At 41.1% G+C, this 20,499-nt stretch overlaps 1 protein-coding gene across 5 annotated transcripts in view; it reads right to left on the bottom strand.

Moving 5' to 3' along the window:
* Nucleotides 1-20,499, bottom strand: part of wu:fj29h11 (protein NO VEIN) — a 62,953-nt gene that overhangs the window by 20,336 nt on the left and 22,118 nt on the right. For all 5 annotated transcript variants that reach the window (XM_031291132.2, XM_035997305.1, XM_031291136.2 and 2 more), the window contains 19 exons: nt 18,206-18,384; nt 17,578-17,750; nt 17,176-17,400; nt 16,889-16,998; nt 14,551-14,766; nt 13,295-13,421; nt 12,959-13,181; nt 12,671-12,818; nt 12,142-12,319; nt 11,799-11,976; nt 8,128-8,254; nt 7,876-7,995; nt 7,202-7,352; nt 6,991-7,103; nt 5,656-5,806; nt 5,241-5,483; nt 4,442-4,654; nt 566-747; nt 246-429 (listed from right to left, as the gene is read on the bottom strand). In XM_031291132.2, coding sequence (XP_031146992.1) covers nt 246-429; nt 566-747; nt 4,442-4,654; nt 5,241-5,483; nt 5,656-5,806; nt 6,991-7,103; nt 7,202-7,352; nt 7,876-7,995; nt 8,128-8,254; nt 11,799-11,976; nt 12,142-12,319; nt 12,671-12,818; nt 12,959-13,181; nt 13,295-13,421; nt 14,551-14,766; nt 16,889-16,998; nt 17,176-17,400; nt 17,578-17,750; nt 18,206-18,384 — 3,241 coding nt within the window. The remainder of the gene's footprint in view (nt 1-245; nt 430-565; nt 748-4,441; nt 4,655-5,240; nt 5,484-5,655; nt 5,807-6,990; nt 7,104-7,201; nt 7,353-7,875; nt 7,996-8,127; nt 8,255-11,798; nt 11,977-12,141; nt 12,320-12,670; nt 12,819-12,958; nt 13,182-13,294; nt 13,422-14,550; nt 14,767-16,888; nt 16,999-17,175; nt 17,401-17,577; nt 17,751-18,205; nt 18,385-20,499) is intronic.

Below are 20,499 nucleotides of genomic sequence, written 5' to 3'. Positions count from 1 at the left end.
TTGTAATTGCCCACTTATTCTGCACTTTATGTAGCATATTGTATTCTGTGTTCTTGTACTGTACTGAATGTGAAACTATTTGTTGTCTTGCAAGTCTTGCTGTTTGTTTAGGATATTTTAGCTCATTTTCCAGGGCCCACTTGGACACAGAACAATAGCTGGAGAAGTATAAGGTTCATGTTCAGTTGCGTCAAACTTTTTACAAACATTTGTGTCTGTATTAAGAATTGTGGGTTTCTCCATACCGGGCAGTTTCTTTGGCAGGTTGATGTTGCCGTACTCTTCCGAGAAGTGCACCCTTTCATTGGCCGGGCACAGCAGACCCCTGCTGGTGAGGACAGGTACTGCAAGGTCTGAGTACCCCTGGCTGGAGGAGGAATGCAGCTTGATGAAAACCAAGTAACTCACCACCACTGATTCTGGCTTTAACTGGTGGTGGAATCAGTAGAACGACGGGAAGAAAAACAGAGGCCGAAAAGAGAAAGAAAGAGATATTTAAGCCAAATATTATGGGCAATACAAAATCATTTCTGTGACAGTTGATCCAGTTTATACAATATGGTACCTTCCATTTGTTGTTCTGTATTGAAGGGTAGATGTGCTGCTCCAGTAGTTCTTGAGGCTCCAGTTCATGAACTCCGAGTCTTCTCAGCAGCTCCCGAACCTGCTGACTTTTCAGAGGCTCCACACAGCTCAGCAGAGAGGGGTGAACTACATTTACATCCTTGTACAATGCAGACAGAGGGCCTATGAAAAGATAATGCATGAGAGTTGGATTAACACCACCACAAATTTTAGCAAAACAACAAATGTTAAATGTTTTGAACTTTCCAAAGGCCATATTTGTTACAGGGTAGTTGTACTAAATATTATTGGATTGTAGGTCATATCACCTAAATTTAACTTCAGGAATTCCATTTATTTGGGTGAACATTTTAGTTTCAATATTGAGTTTAATGCCTTGGGATACTAAATAGGGTTATTTCAGTCAATTTCATAATTTACATCCACTGTATAGATAATTTCACAACAGATGTTAAGAGAATCCAAAGGCTGCCGTTTTATTTTGTGGAAGAATTTTTTTTCTTCATAACCCTTTTATGCCATTTTTTCCAACGTTTGGGTCGCCTACTTTCCTTGTGTGAAACTGCTAGTACTATAACCTCAACCCTGTAATGCACAATCAATTTATAAACATAATTGTTTTTAGAACAACCTGGGCTATCAGGCTGCAAGGATAACACATGTATGTAAAATTGTTATATAACTATAAAGACAAAAGAAAAAAAACTGTAAAGTAATGTATTGAAATCACACAGAGAACAAGAGAACAGTAATGAACTGAACTGAAGTTGAAAAGTTTGAAAATTGATCTCCCAAGACTCGGCAATCAGGGGAAACAGAAATACACACTGCAACTAACACAAATAAAAATATTATTTAGATTTTTCCCCCTAGAAAAGTCCATAGGCTTTTATCCAAAAAGTTAGTTGTGCCATCTCAAAAACACCTCCTACTATACTATCCCAATGTGTGTAATGCTGTATATGCCTTGCATGTCACATTAATTGCATTAAATACACTTTTCAAGCTTTACTTAGTTTTGTCTGTAATTTTACCTTTATTTGGTAGTTGTAAGGTGGACATATTTGTGTTATTTTCATGTTTTTATGCTGTTATTTTTATATTTAATATTTAATAGGTTACAGTATTTAAGGTAATGATACAGCTATAAAGCACCGGAGGGACAAGCCAGACCAGGCTGATATCCTTCAGGTGAGTGTATGACTGTGATAAAAACAGATAAAAACCTGGAATTATTAATGTATTGCCTACCTCAAAGACAGTAACTACATTCAGAGCGTTATCTATGTGTAAATATGAATCTGTATCATTAGTATCTTCGTGTTAATTGTAATGTCATTTGTAACGCTAACAGTCTTCTATCCTTGACCGCTGATCCAATGGTCAGTTAATAGTTATTGAGCTTGGTAACGTATACAATAAAAAAGGTCCATATTGCCTATGACAGTATTGTGTATGATAAATAAATTATTGCACAATACTGACACGTATTTGGGGGTGTGCTTTCAGTTCGCCATCATCGAAACACAATGCAGTGACTAATTACTGCTATCAGCAGTGAAAAAAAGAATTTTACCGGGGGCTGTATAGTTAAAAGAAGTAGATCCCCCATTACATGGACAAATGAGAATCTATGCATTATTTATTACATTTACATTTTATATCGTTATTTTTGGCTTGTTCGTTCCACTTTTAGTATATGTAGCAGCGAACCAACAGTCAGGAAAGTGGCAGCATCTGCAACATTGCTGATAACAGCTGCCGTAAAACACCAAAGAAGAAGAAGATAGGTAGAAAGCCTCTGATTGGTCAACACACTCACCCAACTGCATTCTGGGAGTCAAGGCTAATAGTAAAACAATACTCTTTCATAAGAAAAGAGGAATAAAATATTGTTCTGGAATTATTGTGCAGTCTCCGAAAAGACACTGCAGTTCCAGACTGGATTACTGAACTGCCTCACCGTATTGGCATTATGCACAGCCATAACTAACATGTTACTGTTTTTACCTTCATCAAATCGCCTGAAAACAACACCAGACTGATACAGTATAACCATACAGACCTTTACAAATAGACTGCTCGCTTTATGTTCTTGGCTTATATATATATATATATATATATATATATATATATATATATATATATATATATATATATATATATATATATATATATATATATACACACACACACACACACACACACACACACACACACACACACACACACACACATACACGACATAGCGCTGCATAAATTAGCCAGCGGCTAGCGGACATTTAGCAAGCAGCTTAATCCGACAAAACACCACAATAAATTTCAGCCTGCATGCAAGTTTAAAAAAAAAAAAAAAAAAAAATTCAAATCCCAAAATTGAAAATCGAATACCTATCAATCGAACAAATATTTGAATATTTGGATCCAGCCCTAGACATTAGTGCTGCTCATGTAAAGCACTAAAGCGAGATGATAAAGAGTGTGTAGGTAGAATACAGAAAAAAAAGCAGAATACATTTCAAGTCCATAAGCCCTCTGAGTTACTTATAAAGACACCAAACCACCTAGGCTACATGACTATTAAGGCCAACAAACTGCAGTGGCAGGATGCTTACATCAGAGTGTGAAAATCAATTATTCATGCTTGGCATTCTAAACCTGCTTTGGGTACTGTTTTTGAATGTGATTACGCACAACATGGGGGGTGGTGGGCATGTTTTGATGTGAGGAGCTGTATGTCTGCTTATTCTTAGTGAGAGGTGAAGTTTATCATACACCTACTTCGCTGCCCTAAATGTCTATGAATGTGCTGACTTCTAAGAGAGCAGACACAGCTGTTAAAGCAGGTCATTTCAGAAAGCAAGAAAAAGTCTGTTTCTATAACTTCTCAGACACTGGAAAATTAGGTTTTACAGTCTACAATACCATGTCAGTTTATCTGAGTATGTAAGTCCAATTGTACAAAATAATTAAATGTGCTATTTTTATTAATATCATGAATTCCCACCAAAATTTTCAGTTTCTGCAAGTACAGTATTTCACTGCTGAGATGGAAAAGTGTTACATTTTCACCTCTCACCATCGACAAGGCGATCAATATTATATTGTTTTTCTACATCAGTGTACCATATTATTCAAACTGGAAACTTGTGAAACCTGTGAAACTATACTGGCCTAAATTCTGACTGCTTTTCTTCCTCTTTTTGTTTTCATGGTTGATTTAGCACTTGTAATCAGGAGGCACATGCACATATATAAACTCTTAGCAGGTGCTGGGTAATAATTATCTGACGATAATAAGATAACAAATGCATGCATGCAAATTCAACTCTACATACCCCTGTATACTGTGTATTGGACCTATTTTTAGCAATGTTGCAGTATTCTGAGATCTTAGCAATTCATTTGGTGATAAAACTGATGTCTAGCTTCCTAGGAAAATAAAACATTTTAAATGTACACGTGTACACACACACACACACACACACACACACACACACACACACACACACACACACACACACACACACACACACACACACACACACACACACACACACACACACACACACAGGTGTACCCTTATATCTATGTTGAAATGTTGTAACGTAGAATAAAAGAAGGATTGGGAACAAGACAGTCTATTCAAAAACATACAGCATCTTAATAAAATCCTTGCAAAAACAGGAAACATCTTTGTGAGCGAAAATAGACACTCAAACAAGAACTTATCTGCAATGAAATCACCAAGACATGTCACAGATCGTGATATCATAGAGATGATATTTACTAAATAAATAACTATATATTTATGTATACTCAATGTATACTCTAGTATACACTGAAGTGAAATTACCTGTTTGAGCTTGAGCTTTCTTTTTTTTGGTCTCGTTTTCCTCAATTGGGAAGAACACTCCTTCCCCGCTTAGTGCCACCATGCGTCCATCAGCCAGGGGGATTATGGGTAGATCCCTTAGGGTTTGCAGGATAGAGTCTGCCTCCCCGTAGCCATGCTCCAGAGCTCGGAAGTTGCAAACCAACAGCTTGGCCAGTTGACGCAGGTCGGCATCTGGAAGACAATGGGTTGGTGCCGAAAATGTACTGAGTTTTACGTTACAGAGAAATTCATCGTATTATAAATTACAAAATGAATAGGTGTGTGCCCAACTAATGCACACCCTTAGAAGCATACCAGTTAAGTTTAAACATGTTAAAATTATGACTTTTATGAATGACTTTAATGAATAATTTATCAGTAAAAAACAAGAGGGGGTTGAGCTACGGTACTAAATGTTATACCAATAAGGTCAATAATGAAGCAAATTACAGCAGTGCATTAATTAGCAAATATTTGATGGTGGCCATACTGCATGCTACTGTTCACATATCACAAGGCTGTAATAGCATGGCTTTAATAAGTGATGGCTTGCAGCAAATGCTTCAAGTATCTGGTGCTATCATAGATATATAGGAATGCAAAGTTTCTATCATTAATTGTCTTACAGGAAAATGCCCAAAATATCTATTACACACATTGCATTCTGTCAGCAGTTATAATCCATTGTGTTCTGCCATTATTTGAAGTGACATGGATTGACTTTCCATCAAATTTCTCTCCCTCGCTATCCTTTTCCTTCTTCCTCCCTTCAACACACCTGAATGGATGCCTTCCATCAGCTCCCTGGCCATGGCTGTGGTTACTGTGGTAACATCGGATCCCCGCAGGTATTTAACTCCTAGGTGAGTGAGCAGGGAGGAGGGTGGTGCAGGGCTCAAACCCGGATGGAGATAGGACAGCGACAGATGCTTTTCTAGCTCGTCTCCGCCAATCACGTCACGGATCACGGCGTCGTGACAGACGGCCACTTGGGAAGGCAGCTTGTACACAACCTTACCATCTGGGAGAGAAAGCATAGAGAGAGGAACATTCACAGGGTTAGATACAATGCTTTTCATTGCTAGTATACCAAAACTAAACTCTCAGCATTGGTATACTAGAAATATTTTTGTTTTGTTTATGCTGTTTTTGTGAGATTTTAAAATTTCACAACCTGCATGTGTGAGTAATACCTGAGCTGAGTGTAGGCAGGAATGCCTTGCCCTTGAGCATCTGAATAATCTTCCCAGCAACAGGCTTGAAGAAGTCCAACACCTCGTCAGGCAGGGGGATAAACTGCAGGAACTGGGAGAGGCCCTTCAGCCCCTTAAACTCTGGGTGATCCTGGAATAAGCAGAAAGCAGAACACTGGTTTTAACAAAGACAATAGCCAAGGGCTGAGTGATATTAGTTGTTATTACTGTATTATGTTTTGTCCCCACTGCCAAACACCAGCAACCCTATAGCACATACTCACTGGCTTCAAGACCAGCCTTACCCAAGGACGCTACACCTGAAGGAACAACTAGGTCCTTCAGCAACTGGCACTTGTGCTTGAAGAAAAGGAGAACTATACCCTCTTTCCCCCGACCCCTGGCTTCTCAAACACCATGGCCTCTGTGCCAGGAGGAAAGGTGCCCAACAGGTCACCATTGAGCCTTCTGGAGGTATCGTGGGCCTATCAACAAAACTAATGGCCGCTATTGAAGCAATTACGCTCCTAACCTCACTTAAGAAATGATAGCCGATTACAATACGGGAATATAAAACCAAGTCCTATAAGCTCAACTGACTGATCTGCTGGATAAAACCAGTGACTGCTGTGAAAGTGCAGCTTTCAGGAAGACACAATCAAAGGCCTTGTTAACATAGACAAGACCCTACTTCAAGGGATGTTAGAACTTTGGTGCCTGCAGTTTGGATCGCTCCCCCATCTGATGGGGCCTCTGACGATCTATGAGGTTCCATACACCAAAGTTGAGAAGCTGGACAGAACAGACATCAAGAAATGGCTTGGACTCCCACGCTGCCCTCAGCAATATCGGCTTGTATGGGAACGGGGCTCTCGAACTGCCTATCACTAGCCTTACTGAGTAATACAAATGCTACAAGGTAAGGCTCGAAATGACCCTGACCTGGGACCCAGGTGTCACCATTAAGCCCTCGTGAGGTGTCGCAGCCCTATCAACGAAACAGCAAGAAAGGAGTAGCCATTGGAATTATTATTTGAACAAAAGCAGTAGCACATTATGCTGAACTTACCATAAGACCTATAAGATACTCTTCTTCAATGTCCTCTTGCCTTGTCCTAGTTGAATGCTTTATACAACTGGTTCTTCTCTTTAGTTTGCTGCATTCTACTATATTCTATTTCTATTTTATTTTATTGTAAATGATTGTTTGTGAATGATAAATGATCAGGTTTCCTGTCAGTAACATCTCATCATGATCTCATTTGATCTTTTAGTACACTTTCTTAGTAAATTACTAGATATGTAGTAAATACTGTAGATACAGTATGGTCTTACAGTGAAGACATCCATGGCCTGGAGGAAGAGTTGTGGTATCTCAGATCGAAGCGACTGGTTCCATGAGCTGTCTCTGTCAACATCTTCACGAGAGGAAGGGATGTCAAAGTCACCTGAGAAAGAGTATCAAGTGAGAGTCAAATTTCTTCTTCATCAAACGAACTGTGTCTCCATTAATGGATAGCTTTATAATTAAAAACTCTATTCTCACCTTGGATGATGAAACGGAAGCCAAAACTGCGAAGGGGCAGGTAAGCAAAGACAGGCTGTTTCTGTGGCTGGCATACAATGTCACTTTCTGTAATGTTGCTGTCAAGTTGGAAAGCCAGGGCAAGCTCAGTGGACTCCACATCCTCTTTGATCTGAAGCAAAAACAGATCAATGTCAAAATAGATGCGACAGCTTACAAACAATATTACAGAAATGGATATTTGGGCCTGTTAAATGGTTGTTGGTAAACTAGAGCACAGAATGTCTCAACATATTTTCTCACTCAGCTTCATTTCTTCTTTTACATAACCTGACAGCTGGTAACTGGTAGCTGCTTATGGGAAATGGAAAGGTAACGTTGAAGAAGAGGGGCAGGGATTATAGCGTTTTTTCAGACTGACAGATCAAGCCTGCCAAAAAAGTGAGTTTTCACAACATCTGGCAAGACGCAGAAAGGGAAAGACTTTTACGGAGCAGAACGAGGAACAGTTATATAGTGCCATCACAGGAGCACGTCAGAAAAATGCAAAGCTACATTCATTTTTATTCATTTCCCAGGAAGGATGGAATTTAGGAACAGATGTCGATTTCTTGTTCTGAGATCTAGATATGATACCCGTGCCTGAAAAGAAAGCAACAGAATGAGATTTGAGATGAGATGTGTCTCTGCATTACCTTCTTGGGCTGCACCATAGTTTTGACCACTAGCCAGCGCTCAATGCCCTCTGTGTGCTCCACCTCTAACACATTGTGACTCAGATCTTTCCGAGTCATTGTCACAAGACGCTTCTCACTCTGCAGGGAAACAGACGCGGATGTATAAAAAACAGATGATTCTTTATGGCTTGTTTTAGGATTGAAACAATGATGTAAACTATGTTTGTTTGCAAAAATACATGTGAGCAAAGGTCTTAATGCAAAAGCTACCTGATTGTAGATCGAGATGGAGCGCAGGCGGTGCAGGAAGAGCAGCAGGGATGGGTGCACGTCCTGAAACAGGTTTCTGGTCTGATGGCTCTCGGAGCGTAGAGGAAGGTAGATCTTAGTGGTCCAGCTGATAAGAAAAAATATATACAGCGATGTAGTTAGAAAACTAGTAGTATCGCTTTGCCAGATCCGCCTCCACATGCTGGGGATCTGGCATTATGTCACATAAGTCACTAAGCTCTGCACGGAGCTGCTGCAAAATAGCCTCGGGAAGGAACTTGCTTTGGTGGAACGTGTATGTTTAAAAGTTGTTTTAGTTGTGCGAGAGGAAACTTAGATTGGAAAGATAGTCTAGCTAGCGGTCTCAATTTACCATGCAGAGATATGAGGAGCAGTCAACTGTAGTCCTCATGAATCTACCAGAGACAATATTTCAAACAAATGCCATATACCATCTGCTAAATATTGCAAAATCTGTTTTTTCAGTTGCAAAACCAATTTTGCTTGGATATGAAAGACATTCTACAAATGTACAAGTGGCCATGCCAGTTTTTCTCTCACCAAAATGTGGCCTGACTTTGGAGTGTTTTTTAACCCCCTTCCCGAAAGGTAGCATGGAATAGTTGGCACCAATGGATTCTTTAGTTCATGTAGTTTCATATGATACAGACAGACATTGATTCTATGATCGGATTTTATGAATCGCTATTGGATCATTCAAATGAAAATCTATTTGAATCGGAATTTTTTTTTTTTTTTCTTAAACCCAGCCCTAGGAGATGCAGCGTGTGAAGCTGGCATATTTTCACATCCTACACCTTATCTATCTATAAATTGCAGGAACATCTGTCTGTCCGTCTGTCTGTGTGTGTGTTACGTGCATATCTCTCGAACCGTTAGTCCGATGGATTTCAAACTTGACAGGTGTCTTGCTTCGGGCACGGGTAAGTGCAGTGCCAAGTTTGACGTTGTTTGGATTAGAAATGCAAAATATATTATTAAATATATATCGATAAAAGAAACACACATTGGCTTTTTCCCTAGCCGCTGTCCACTCCCCCTCTCGCACTGCACACTGACTGAGCACAGCGCAGGACCAGAGACAGAGAGGGTCGAAGAAAGCAGTGGAGCTTTGGCAGCTAAAATGTGAAATATACCTCATCACCACTGTTGTGTGGAATAAGGTTGGCGAAAAGAGTAAGAGTGAAAAATGACCGCAAACTTGCGACTAGTTAAAGGTCCAATATGTAATACATTTACTGTAATAAATCCAAAAATGACCCCAATGCATCATCAGATATTACGGAAACATGCTAAGTTGAAATACTACCTTTTCTGACAACAATGCTAATGCCAGTATTTTCTCCTTTTGAAATTTCCGTTCCGTGACGGAATTTCTGTTTGTGTTTTGGCCTGTTTGTTGTTATCAACTGCCCAGTTTGTCAGCCAGGCCGGGTTGCCAGATATACCTGTAAAAACGTAAACCCAGCGCGCCACAGCTGTGAGGTTAGTACAGCCATGAAAACAGCAAACAAACGAACAGGATCAACGGAGATTGATTTTACCCGACAAAAAAAACGGCATATTGCTAATAGTTGCATGACCAGAGACGTAACAAACCCGTCTGGGTAAATACTGGAGATGTATTTGAAAGCTGGAGACAGCTTAGAGCCCAAAAGGACGCAGAGTTGGCTAATTTCCTCCTGAACAGGTAAGCATTAGCTTCAGGCTAATTTATCACAGCTATTAGGGACGGGCATTTTATGTCATTTCAACATTTGTGTAGCTACTCACATTGAATTATATAGCTAGAGTACCCGAGTTGGTTACTCGCAAAAACAATTGAGACACAGCCAGTGAAGTGATCCTGACTGGTCCTGGCTAACGCCGCCATGCTAACCCTGCTAACTGCTAACGTTACCAGGACCAGGCAACGTGTAAGTGGCTGTAGCCGACAACGGTGAGTTATTTGAAGCCAAGAGAGGGGGCTGTAAATCGGCAAGAGAGGACCTTGAGTTTGCAGTGTGTTTAGCGATTGTTGCCGTAATTCTAAGCCAATAAAGTGTGTTCAGTCGGGTGGAAAAGGACGGCAAGATAGTGGTATTTTTAGCAGTTCCTATCGTAATTCTAAGCCGAGGAAGTGTGTCTGTCTGGAGTGTGGAGAGGATGGCGAGGTTGTGGAATTTTTAGCAGTTCCTACGGTAATTCTAAGCCGAAAAAGTGTGTTCAGTCGGGTGGAAAAGGACGGCAAGATAGTGGTATTTTTAGCAGTTCCTATCGTAATTCTAAGCCGAGGAAGTGTGTCTGTCTGGAGTGTGGAGAGGATGGCGAGGTTGTGGAATTTTTAGCAGTTCCTACGGTAATTCTAAGCCGAAAAAGTGTGTCTGTCAGTTGGGTACAGAGCTCCAAGTGAGCACGGGCTTTTATGACTGTCAATATAGCCAGCATCTACCGTTAGCTACTCCGCTGTGCTGTGGAGTAATGTCTGGCTATAGGAGACAAGCGTCTAGCAACATTGTTGTGGATGCTCCGGTATCAGCCTGGCAACCAACGTGAACTTCGAGTCTGGGGAGGAAGGGGCGGGGGAGACGACTCTCTCCAGTATTTTGAATTTGTAATGCAGTAACTATTTTAAACACGTCAGTATTACATATTGCACCTTTAACTTTCTGAAGCAGGCACAATCGCTTGTTTGCTAAGAGATTGTGAATGTGTGATTGTGTAAATGTGTTCACGAGATAGATACCAACCTTTAGTGAACTTGTGAATTGCGCCAGCCGTCTTCTCTCCTTTATGGAGACAGACGCTGTGTGCGCGGTGGGCTCGATGGTGTTTTAAGCCTCCAATGTTGCCTTTACAGGCAGCTAACCCTCACCTTAACACTACCATAACTTCTTTGACATAACCATTGCCGCGCTGCCTGGAAGGCGACGTTGGGGGCTAAAAACACTGCACGGTGGGTGCAGCTGTGTGTGTGTGTGTGTGTGTGTGTGTGTGTGTGTGTGTGTGTGAGCGAGACACAAGTGACAAAGAGACGGAGGAGAGCAGGGAAAGGAAATGCAGAAGAACGTGTTTTAAATAGCGTTTAAAAAAAAATAATTATTAATAACGAAACGCAATGTGCGGCGGCCAGTGTTGATAGTGAGGCGCACCGTCACACATTAGTCTATGTGTGGGAAACACTGGAAAGGGGAGAGAGAGGGGGAAGACATGCAGGAAATCGTCACAGGTTGGATTCGAACCCTGGACCAGTGCGTCAAGGCATAAACCTCTAATTATATGTGCGCCTGCTCTACCAACTGAACCAACCCGGCCACATTACTCCACATTTTCATTGTGATATTTTGTGATTACATTCTGAATCTGCAACATTCTCTGTCAGGTAAATCACTAAGTTAGTAGTAGGGTATACAGTGGAGTTGCATATGAAGTGGTTTGGGGTCTTCTTCTACAAGCAGCAATACCGCAGGCCAATCAATCGGCCTGTTCCAAACAGGCACATTTTAACGGGCACTGCACTAGTACAGGCATAAATATTAAAATTATGGCTGAAATCCATTTAGCTGCTTCAGTTATTGTGCATACTGGCTCACTGTCACAATGCCATGGCTTACTGGGACACTTAAAAAGAACAGACCCATCGAAAAAGTTATGTTTATCAATCATCCAACCTGTGCTGATTCATGTCCTTCAGCTGTGAGTCTAGAAGCTTCTCATCTTCAGTCCAGTGGGGGAGGATGTATCCCATGGGGCCACAGGTCTTGTCGAAGCGCAAGTGGAAGCCATTGGAGTGAATCTCAGGATGGTCTGTGACTTTGAACACTGATTTGAAGCCGATGCCCTTTTGACCTATGAGAAGTAGAACAATCGGGATCATAAACAGACCATGTTTAGACAAGGTCACATTTTCTAACTTCATACATTCAGTATATCCTCTGGTGACAAAGGCTTGGACGCTTCAAACAATGAGCCTTGGCTTTCTGAGCTCCTTCAAGCCATCATGTAAATACTTACCTATGTATCCATATTTGTGTTTGCCCTTGGTGCTGCGACCCACATCACAGATGGCCCTGATGTTCGTCTCCTGGAAGCCGATCTCATTGTTGAGAACGGAGATGCTGTCTCTCTCTACCACAAAGGCCAGCGCTGGAATGACACCAACTTCTGATGGGTAACTGTTGTCATCAGCATTCTGAAAAATGGAAACAAAAAGGTTATAATAAGTCATTTTTAGACATACTGTATTTCAAATTAAACTAAGACATGAAACTCTGGATAGCCATCTTCAGAGTCATTAAAAATCTCAAGTGGCTTTTTACTTTTACAATATATTAATCACACGTGATCAAAAGACTTAACATATGTGATTCTTTAATCAGTAGTAAGTATAATATATTTCTTCAGTTCTTTTTAGCTCTTTTGCTTGCTAGACAATTTTTTAACTTGGGAGTGGCACAATATTCACAAATTTGACTTACAATAAATGAACAAAAATAAACAAGATCAAGCATCATCTTTCAGGGTGTAAATATTAGGAATCCACCTGAATGAGTTCCAGGACAAAGTGTGTGTCTTTGCTGTAGAGTTCGGTGGAGAGGCGGTCTAAACTGCGGCCCAGCCTGTCCTGTTGGACCTGCATCAGCTTCTGGCCTTCAGTGGTCAATTCCACACCAATACCAAACTCATTCTTCCTGTCAGAGAAAAAGAAGATACAGAAGAACAAAGTATAGATCAGCTATACATTTAGGGAGCCCTATTTGGCAAAACAAAATCATGATACTTTGGTGGACATTGAGTAGGAAATTGTAAAGGAGACAATATGAGAACAAACCTAATGTCCTCAATGATGGCTTTTTGGAGGCCTAATGTGGTCGTTGATTGGCAGCTGGCAGCATCCATTTCATCAGAATCAGACATTTCTGACCGTTCCTCGTCCGGGCTCCCTTCAGCTTCACTGCTGACGTCTGATGTCTCTCCATTAGGCATTGAGGCCAACTCATACAGCTCCTCTTCATCCTCTACATCCTCAACCACTACGTCTTTCTCGCCATTGACTAGAAGTAAAAATAAATTGCAATCAAATGATAGAAAGGGAAACTGGTAAGAGTCCTTATACATTATGAAATGAAAATGTACATTGCTGTGGTGGAGTACTACTTTCAATCACCTTGTTGTAGGTTCTGGATGAGATGGGAGGAGGCAAAGCTGTTGTCCATTGTACTATCCTCAAGATAATCATCTTCATTGATATTTAGAGCTGACAGACTGATGGTCTCAGAATCTTTCAAATTAGGCTGAAGACAAGAAAAAAAGAAAAGGAAATTAGAAGCCAAGCCAATGCCAATCATCATCTGTTTGCTTTGTTTTACATTAAACATACAGTGTGCATAAGATTCAGGGGTAAGCTGATTTAACTATTCAATCACTGATGACTAAAGATGAATAACTAAGGACAGGTATGCATAGTACTTTTATAATCAATTAGGGTTGAGTTTGATAGCATTGTATCCAAACTGAATATAGTATAGAATCTGATTTCAGTGTTAAAACTTCAAATCTGAATCCAACTTGAAAATGACATAAAATAGAACTGAAATCATCACGAAAGACATTTTCTCTGTCATTATGAACATTTATTTTACTAAAGTAGCATAAGATATGAAATGTTGATTAAGTATCTGGCACATGGAAATAACAGTAGCATATTGACTTTGGCAAACGTTTTTTTTTTTTTTTTTACTTTTTCACAAGTAACTTTCTCCAAATACTCCAGAGAAAGGTCCCGATTCAGAACTATCAAACTGATATTCTTAGACTATTGGTATGGCATGAACAAAAGTTTGACTGGGAGAATACAACTACTAGATCGTTTTTACTAGAGAAGGCCTATCACTCGGTTTGTATTGCGGGAACCACAAAACGTTCCGCTCGCGGTTGTACAATGATGTAACAAAGTGAATGTTCTTCCCTCACAAATGATATTTGGCTGAGTACAGACACCGGCTGCAGAGATTCATTTTGGCAAGTGGTCAAATTCCACGTGGAATTAACGAAAATTGGTGACAGCTGATAGGATCGGGTCATGGTGACGCTTGACGTTTTAACCAGTGAAAGCAACGGTTAGTGCAGTAGTAGTATTACACTAACCAGAGATCACTTGCCAGTTACACTGGGGCCAATTCTTTCTCTGTTTATTTCATTGATGCTGCTGCTGAGAATGTAAAAAAAGATAACTTCCTGTAGATCACATTATTGTTTTCCCCCAAGAAAGATGTATTGTAATCAACACTGAATAAGTTTAGAGCAATATATGTACAAGGTCCAAGCACAATGAATGTACCGGTGTTGATATTTGTCAGTTTCAAACAGGATTCATCCAATCGAGTACTGTTTTGTATTTTGAATACTGACTTGTATTCTGACCTTGGCCTGTTCCACAGGTGCTGTTTGTGTGTTGCAGCTTTGGATCTGTTGTGGGTTCAGTTTTTTCTGGTAGTCTTTGATCCAGTCTGTGATGCCCAGGAGGATGCCAAGCCGATGCAGACAGTTCATGTGCCTCAGGTCAGACTGAGCTACAGTGATCAGGACCTGTTTAGACTTGGCCTGGCCCAAGACCAGAGAGAAAGGCTCCAAAAACACCTGGAAGTCACATTCACACACAAGAACATACACATAATTTCTTAGAGTTCTTAGAGTTACAACCGGAATGCACTTCCTTCAACCTAGGTTCGGTAATTATGTAAAAAAAACATGATTGTGATGAAGGATTACAATGATAGCTTTAATCCTGTGTCAGATGTAAAGGCAAGCCAAGGCAAGGCAAGTTTATTTATAGCACATTTCAGCAACAATTCAAGGAGGGCAAGGCAATTCAAAGTGCTTTACATAAAACATTAAAAACAATTAATAAAATAAAAGCTGATGTATCTATCTGACCTGACTGGCTTGCTGGAAAATTATATGGCATGACAACTGTAAGACTGATGAACAACCACATCCTTAGCAATTTGGTTGAGCAGATTAAATTCACAGGCTAAAGCCCTCTTTTGGACAAGGACACATTCAAATGTTGTGCAACCTTTCACTAATGTACAGAGGAAATCGTACCCGCTCACCAAAGTTACATAGTGCGAGAACAGTGTTCCGGACGTGGAGAGGGAATGACAGAAGCACCATTCTCCCTATTACAAGTCAGTGTTACATCAAAATGACAGTCAAGCTGTTATTTAAAGGTCCAATATGTAATATATTTACTATAATAAATCCAAAAATGACCCCAATGCGTCATCAGATATTACGGAAACATGCTAAGTTGAAATACTACCTTTTCTGACAACAATGCTAATGCCAGTATTTTCTCCTTTTGAAATTTCCGTTCCGTGACGGAATTTCTGTTTGTGTTTTGGCCTGTTTGTTGTTATCAACTGCCCAGTTTGTCAGCCAGGCCGGGTTGCCAGATATACCTGTAAAAACGTAAACCCAGCGCGCCACAGCTGTGAGGTTAGTACAGCCATGAAAACAGCAAACAAACGAACAGGATCAACGGAGATTGATTTTACCCGACAAAAAAAACGGCATATTGCTAATAGTTGCATGACCAGAGACGTAACAAACCCGTCTGGGTAAATACTGGAGATGTATTTGAAAGCTGGAGACAGCTTAGAGCCCAAAAGGACGCAGAGTTGGCTAATTTCCTCCTGAACAGGTAAGCATTAGCTTCAGGCTAATTTATCACAGCTACAAGGGACGGGCATTTTATGTCATTTCAACATACGTGTACTCACATTGAATTATATAGCTAGAGTACCCGAGTTGGTTACTCGCAAAAACAATTGAGACACAGCCAGTAAAGTGATCCCGACTGGTCCTGGCTAACGCCGCCATGCTAACCCTGCTAATTGCTAATGCTACCGGAGGACCAGGCAAGCGGGCCACGGCAGTTTACAACGTGTAGCCTGTTCAGCGGTCGTAGCTGATAACGGTGAGTTATTTGAAGCCAAGAGAGGGAGGCTGTAAATCAGGAAGAGAGGCCCATGAGTTTGCAGTTGTTTAGCGATTGTTTCCTGTAATCCTAAGCCAATAAAATGTGTTCAGTCGGGTGGAGAGGACGGCAAGGTAGTAGTATCTTTAGCGGTTCCTACCGTAGCTAATTCTAAGCCGAGGAAGTGTGGCTGTCCGTCGGGTGGAGAGGACGGCGAGATTGTTGTGTTTTTAGCGGTTTCTACCGTAATTCTAAGTCAAAAAAGTGTGTCTGTCAAATGGTTACAGAGCTCTGCGTGAGCACGGCTTCTATGACTGTCAATATAGCCAGCATCTAACGTTAGCTACTTCGCTTTGCTTTGGAGTCTGGCTATGTGAGACAAGCGTCTAGCAACATTGTTGTGGATTCTCCTTCAGCGTGCCTTGGAGAAGGGTCTGGCAAAGCGAGACTATGGATGCTGCGGTCTCAGCCTGGCAACCTCCGTGAACTTCGAGTCTGGGGAGGAGGGGGCGGGGGAGACGACTCTCTCCAGTATTTTGAATTTGTACTGCAGTAACTATTTTAAACACTTGCTGTCAGTATTACATATTGCACCTTTAAGGTTAAAAAAAGTTATGCAATGTTGCTTAAAGGAGCCATGGGATAATTCTAACAACATCCATGTGGACTGTTTTCTCCCACTATCTTTACTCTAAAATCCAAAACACACTTCACCATAACCCCTTTCTTCAGAAATAAAATAAGGTATATGATTTGATCCAACAATTTACTGTGACTGACCTGCTGCAAAAGAGCCTGGCAGATTCTAGTGGGGATTCGCGTCAAACATGCCAAGAGGAATTTGGCCACTCTGCTGTAACATGACACATCCTCTTCAGACTGGGACAAATCTAAGGAACACAAACCTTATTTTAGTAATGATGACACAATCATGCCGCATTTTAAATATAATGGCTTATGCTAGCTGTAAATATTTCCTTTCTAAGAAGCAAATTAGAAAGGCATTAAAAGGAATTTAAAAGCAAGGAATTAAAAGTAAACTTAAATCAGCCCTGATGCATCACTACCTTCTTTGCCCACAGCTGCTGCCAGGGAGCTCTGCATGTGATTGGCCAGGAGGGCTGTGGGAGCATTGATGATCCCATCAGCTACTACCATGGACACAAGGTGGCCAACTGTGCTGACGGAGTCGAGGGCCATCGCTGCACTGGAGAAATGCTTGTCTCCTGTGTGTGTGGTGATCCTGAGGAGCAAACCTGGTGTCACCTCCAATGCTGCCAGGCCTGTATTAGCTGTGTTGCAAGTATAAAAAATAGAAAAAATCCTCAAAAAGATTTTTAAATGTTCATTAACTACAATTTTCTTTCTTTAATTTGGCATGTTTGAGGAACATTGAGCCATTAAAATTTCACTGCACAGGAAGAGTAGTTTTTTTTCAATAAATTATCTAGTTATACACAAACACCTACCTGCATTTCTTTCAATGAAATCTTTGAGGGAGCCATACAGGGGTTTGAAGATCAGCTCCCATTGGCTCCACTCACTTAAATCTTCTAGCAGAGGGCAGGAGAGCAAGCTGGCCAGAGCATGGGCCTTGGACATCTCACCTAGGCGTCCCACTGATCCACACCCACCTTCAACACTGTTCATGGGAGGGATATGGGAGACAAAACAGGACAAAACTTTGTTGTTCAGTTACTAGAACTATATCTTGAAAACCAACTGTCACATAATGCTCAAAACCACATCACATTTCAAGTTCATTAATAACTCTTGTTATTAATTTCTTCCCAATTTCAGATCACATTCTTGCTGGACCATACATGGTCTTGCCATGTACTGGGCTGGGTCTCCACCTAGCCTTGTTGATTCAACAGTTGGAGCCATTAAAGGAGCATTCTACCAATTTCTCACATACCAAGTTTATTCATAATAAGTATTGTACAGCCTGTGAAAGCAGTTGCAACATGTCTTCTGTGGCTCTAGAGGGACCTTATCAAAGTTTGAAAAAATAACCCTGATGATGTCCTAGTGATGTCATCAGGGTTATCTTAGCTTGTAACAGAAAGCCTGTCTGTCTGATAATACACTGCTAACCTTGAATTGCTGTGTTTGGCAAACAGGGCTGACTCGTAGTAGACCTGGCTCTGTCCTCCTCCATTCAGCCCTCTCTGGCGTTGGACCAGGCCAGCCAGCATTTGCAGAGTGCCGTAGCCCAGGTCACGACTGTCCCGGATCCGGTAGTGGGATCTCAGTGCTGACTCAATGTGAGAGAGCTGAGAAAAGAAGGGTGAATGTTTATGTTAATCGCACCTTCTAGAACATTTATATTACAGGTAGATTATATACAGCCATTCCCCATCCGAGGAGGTCAAAACTTTGTTTGCCTGTAAACCGGGTTGATGATCTGGGTTTTGTAGGGAAGACTTTGGGCGGTATATACTCCCTTAGATCTCAGCTGCTGTGCTGTGTTGTCTGACTGAAATCCCTCTATTACTTTTTGCAGTTAAAGGGGTGATAGAATGATTATATAGGGTATTTCACACTGTTCCTTAAGGTCTCCTAATAGGGTATGTAACATTGGTTGGGATGAAAATTGCCCGAATGCTATTTTATGGGCCCTTAACTACCCTGTGAATATGGCCCTATTCGTAACAAGAGCTTTTCTTCCAAATATGGTATGCTCAAGAATATTTAGATGAGCTGCGCGCTGATTGGTTTGAGTGAACCACTTACAAACACATTGGAGACAAGACAGCAGGTCTCATATTTCAGACACTGCAAAGCTATACATTGTTTGTCTACTATTTCGTTATTAAATTCACTTCTGAGACTTTTTATGTGAGAAATCAACTATATAAAGCTCAAATATGGGCCGTTTTATGAAAATTGATGGCTAATTGCAAATTTGGTAAGACGTGTCGGACTTTAGGACCTCCACACAGTCTGACGAGAAAGCGGTAACCTCTATACCCAGTGAAAGTCACCCTGTCTCAGTTACTGGACTACTGCCACCTGCCGGCATAACTAGAGTATATTTACAGTTTGAATTTCATTACGCCACTTATATTACAGCTACCCCAAGGTCTTACAAAGCTAACAATTGTGTCCGATTTCAATTTAATGCATTTTTGTGAACATGAGGGGTTTCGTTAGCTGCTAGCTAGTCCCATCATTCCTATGTGTACAGATCGCGGCTAGTTAGCTACACTTTCGGCATAACTAGAGTATATTTACAGTTTGAATTTCGTCACGCCACTTATATAACAGCTACCCCAAGGTCTTATAAAGCTAACAATTGTGTCCGATTTCAATTTAATGCATTTTTGTGAATTTCAGAGGTCTAGGAGGAGGCTAGCTAGCTCTCACTGATAGAGCTCCATCCAGCCGTGGGCTCTATCAATGAGACTCGCGGACAAGAGGCATTTATTTCCCTGATCGTTTGTTTAAATAACTCAACACACATATCCATTATAAAATTAACTGGAACGTGTGGTAAGAGATTGCTGGCGTAACAAGCTCGCTGACTGCGCTCTCACTCACACACACCGGCCATTTAGCAGGAAGAGGGAGCTGCAGGCCATGGAGCTCTGTCAGGGCAGCGGCGTTTGGTAGTCCACTAACCCAGAAACGGTGACTTTGCGCGGGTATCGAGCACCGCAGGCTGCCGGCCGTGATGGAGCTCCAGTTAGCTCACAGCGGGACGAGGTCTGTGAAGGAAGACAGGCCGGGCGACAAGGCAGTAACCCAGGCAGCACCGGCCGCTGAATTCCGACACACAGTCGGACAAAATTTGCAATTAGCCATCAATTTTCGTAAAATGGCCCATATTTGACCTCTACATAGTTGATTTCTCGCATAAAAAAGTCTCAGAAGTGAATTTAGTGGTAAAATAGCAGATGAACAACGTATACAATTTGTGAGCTCTGCTCGACCTATTCAGAAGATTACCTGATAATTGCCTGTGTAAATGTTGGGGCGTGACAAAGATAGAGACTAGATCCAAATGAGGAGGAGCCACCGAGTTGACGTCAACTCGGTGGTTCGTTGAGATTTGCCCGTTTTCAGAGGCAGTTTCAAATTGTGAGATGTGCAGAGGATAGAGGTGTCAATGGGATTTTGAGGTTCTATGTATGTCCTATTTACCCACCAAACTGTCGTTATTCAACTATGACAAGGTAAAATTGGTTTTGCATTCTATCACCCCTTTAATTGTTAATCATCTATTAGTCTACATCTATTCGTCCTTAGATGACAAAGAAATCATAACAAATGCTATGTCAATAGAAAACCATGGATATAAACCGTCTATAATGTAAACACAGACTTATCATGACGTGTGGGATCAAGGGAGTTGTTGTCTTCATTGTTAACCACCATTGCCGATTAAA

This window comes from Sander lucioperca, chromosome 22, assembly GCF_008315115.2.
Source record: "Sander lucioperca isolate FBNREF2018 chromosome 22, SLUC_FBN_1.2, whole genome shotgun sequence".
Classification (NCBI taxonomy): domain Eukaryota; kingdom Metazoa; phylum Chordata; class Actinopteri; order Perciformes; family Percidae; genus Sander; species Sander lucioperca.
This window is presented reverse-complemented; position numbering and strand designations above follow the sequence as displayed.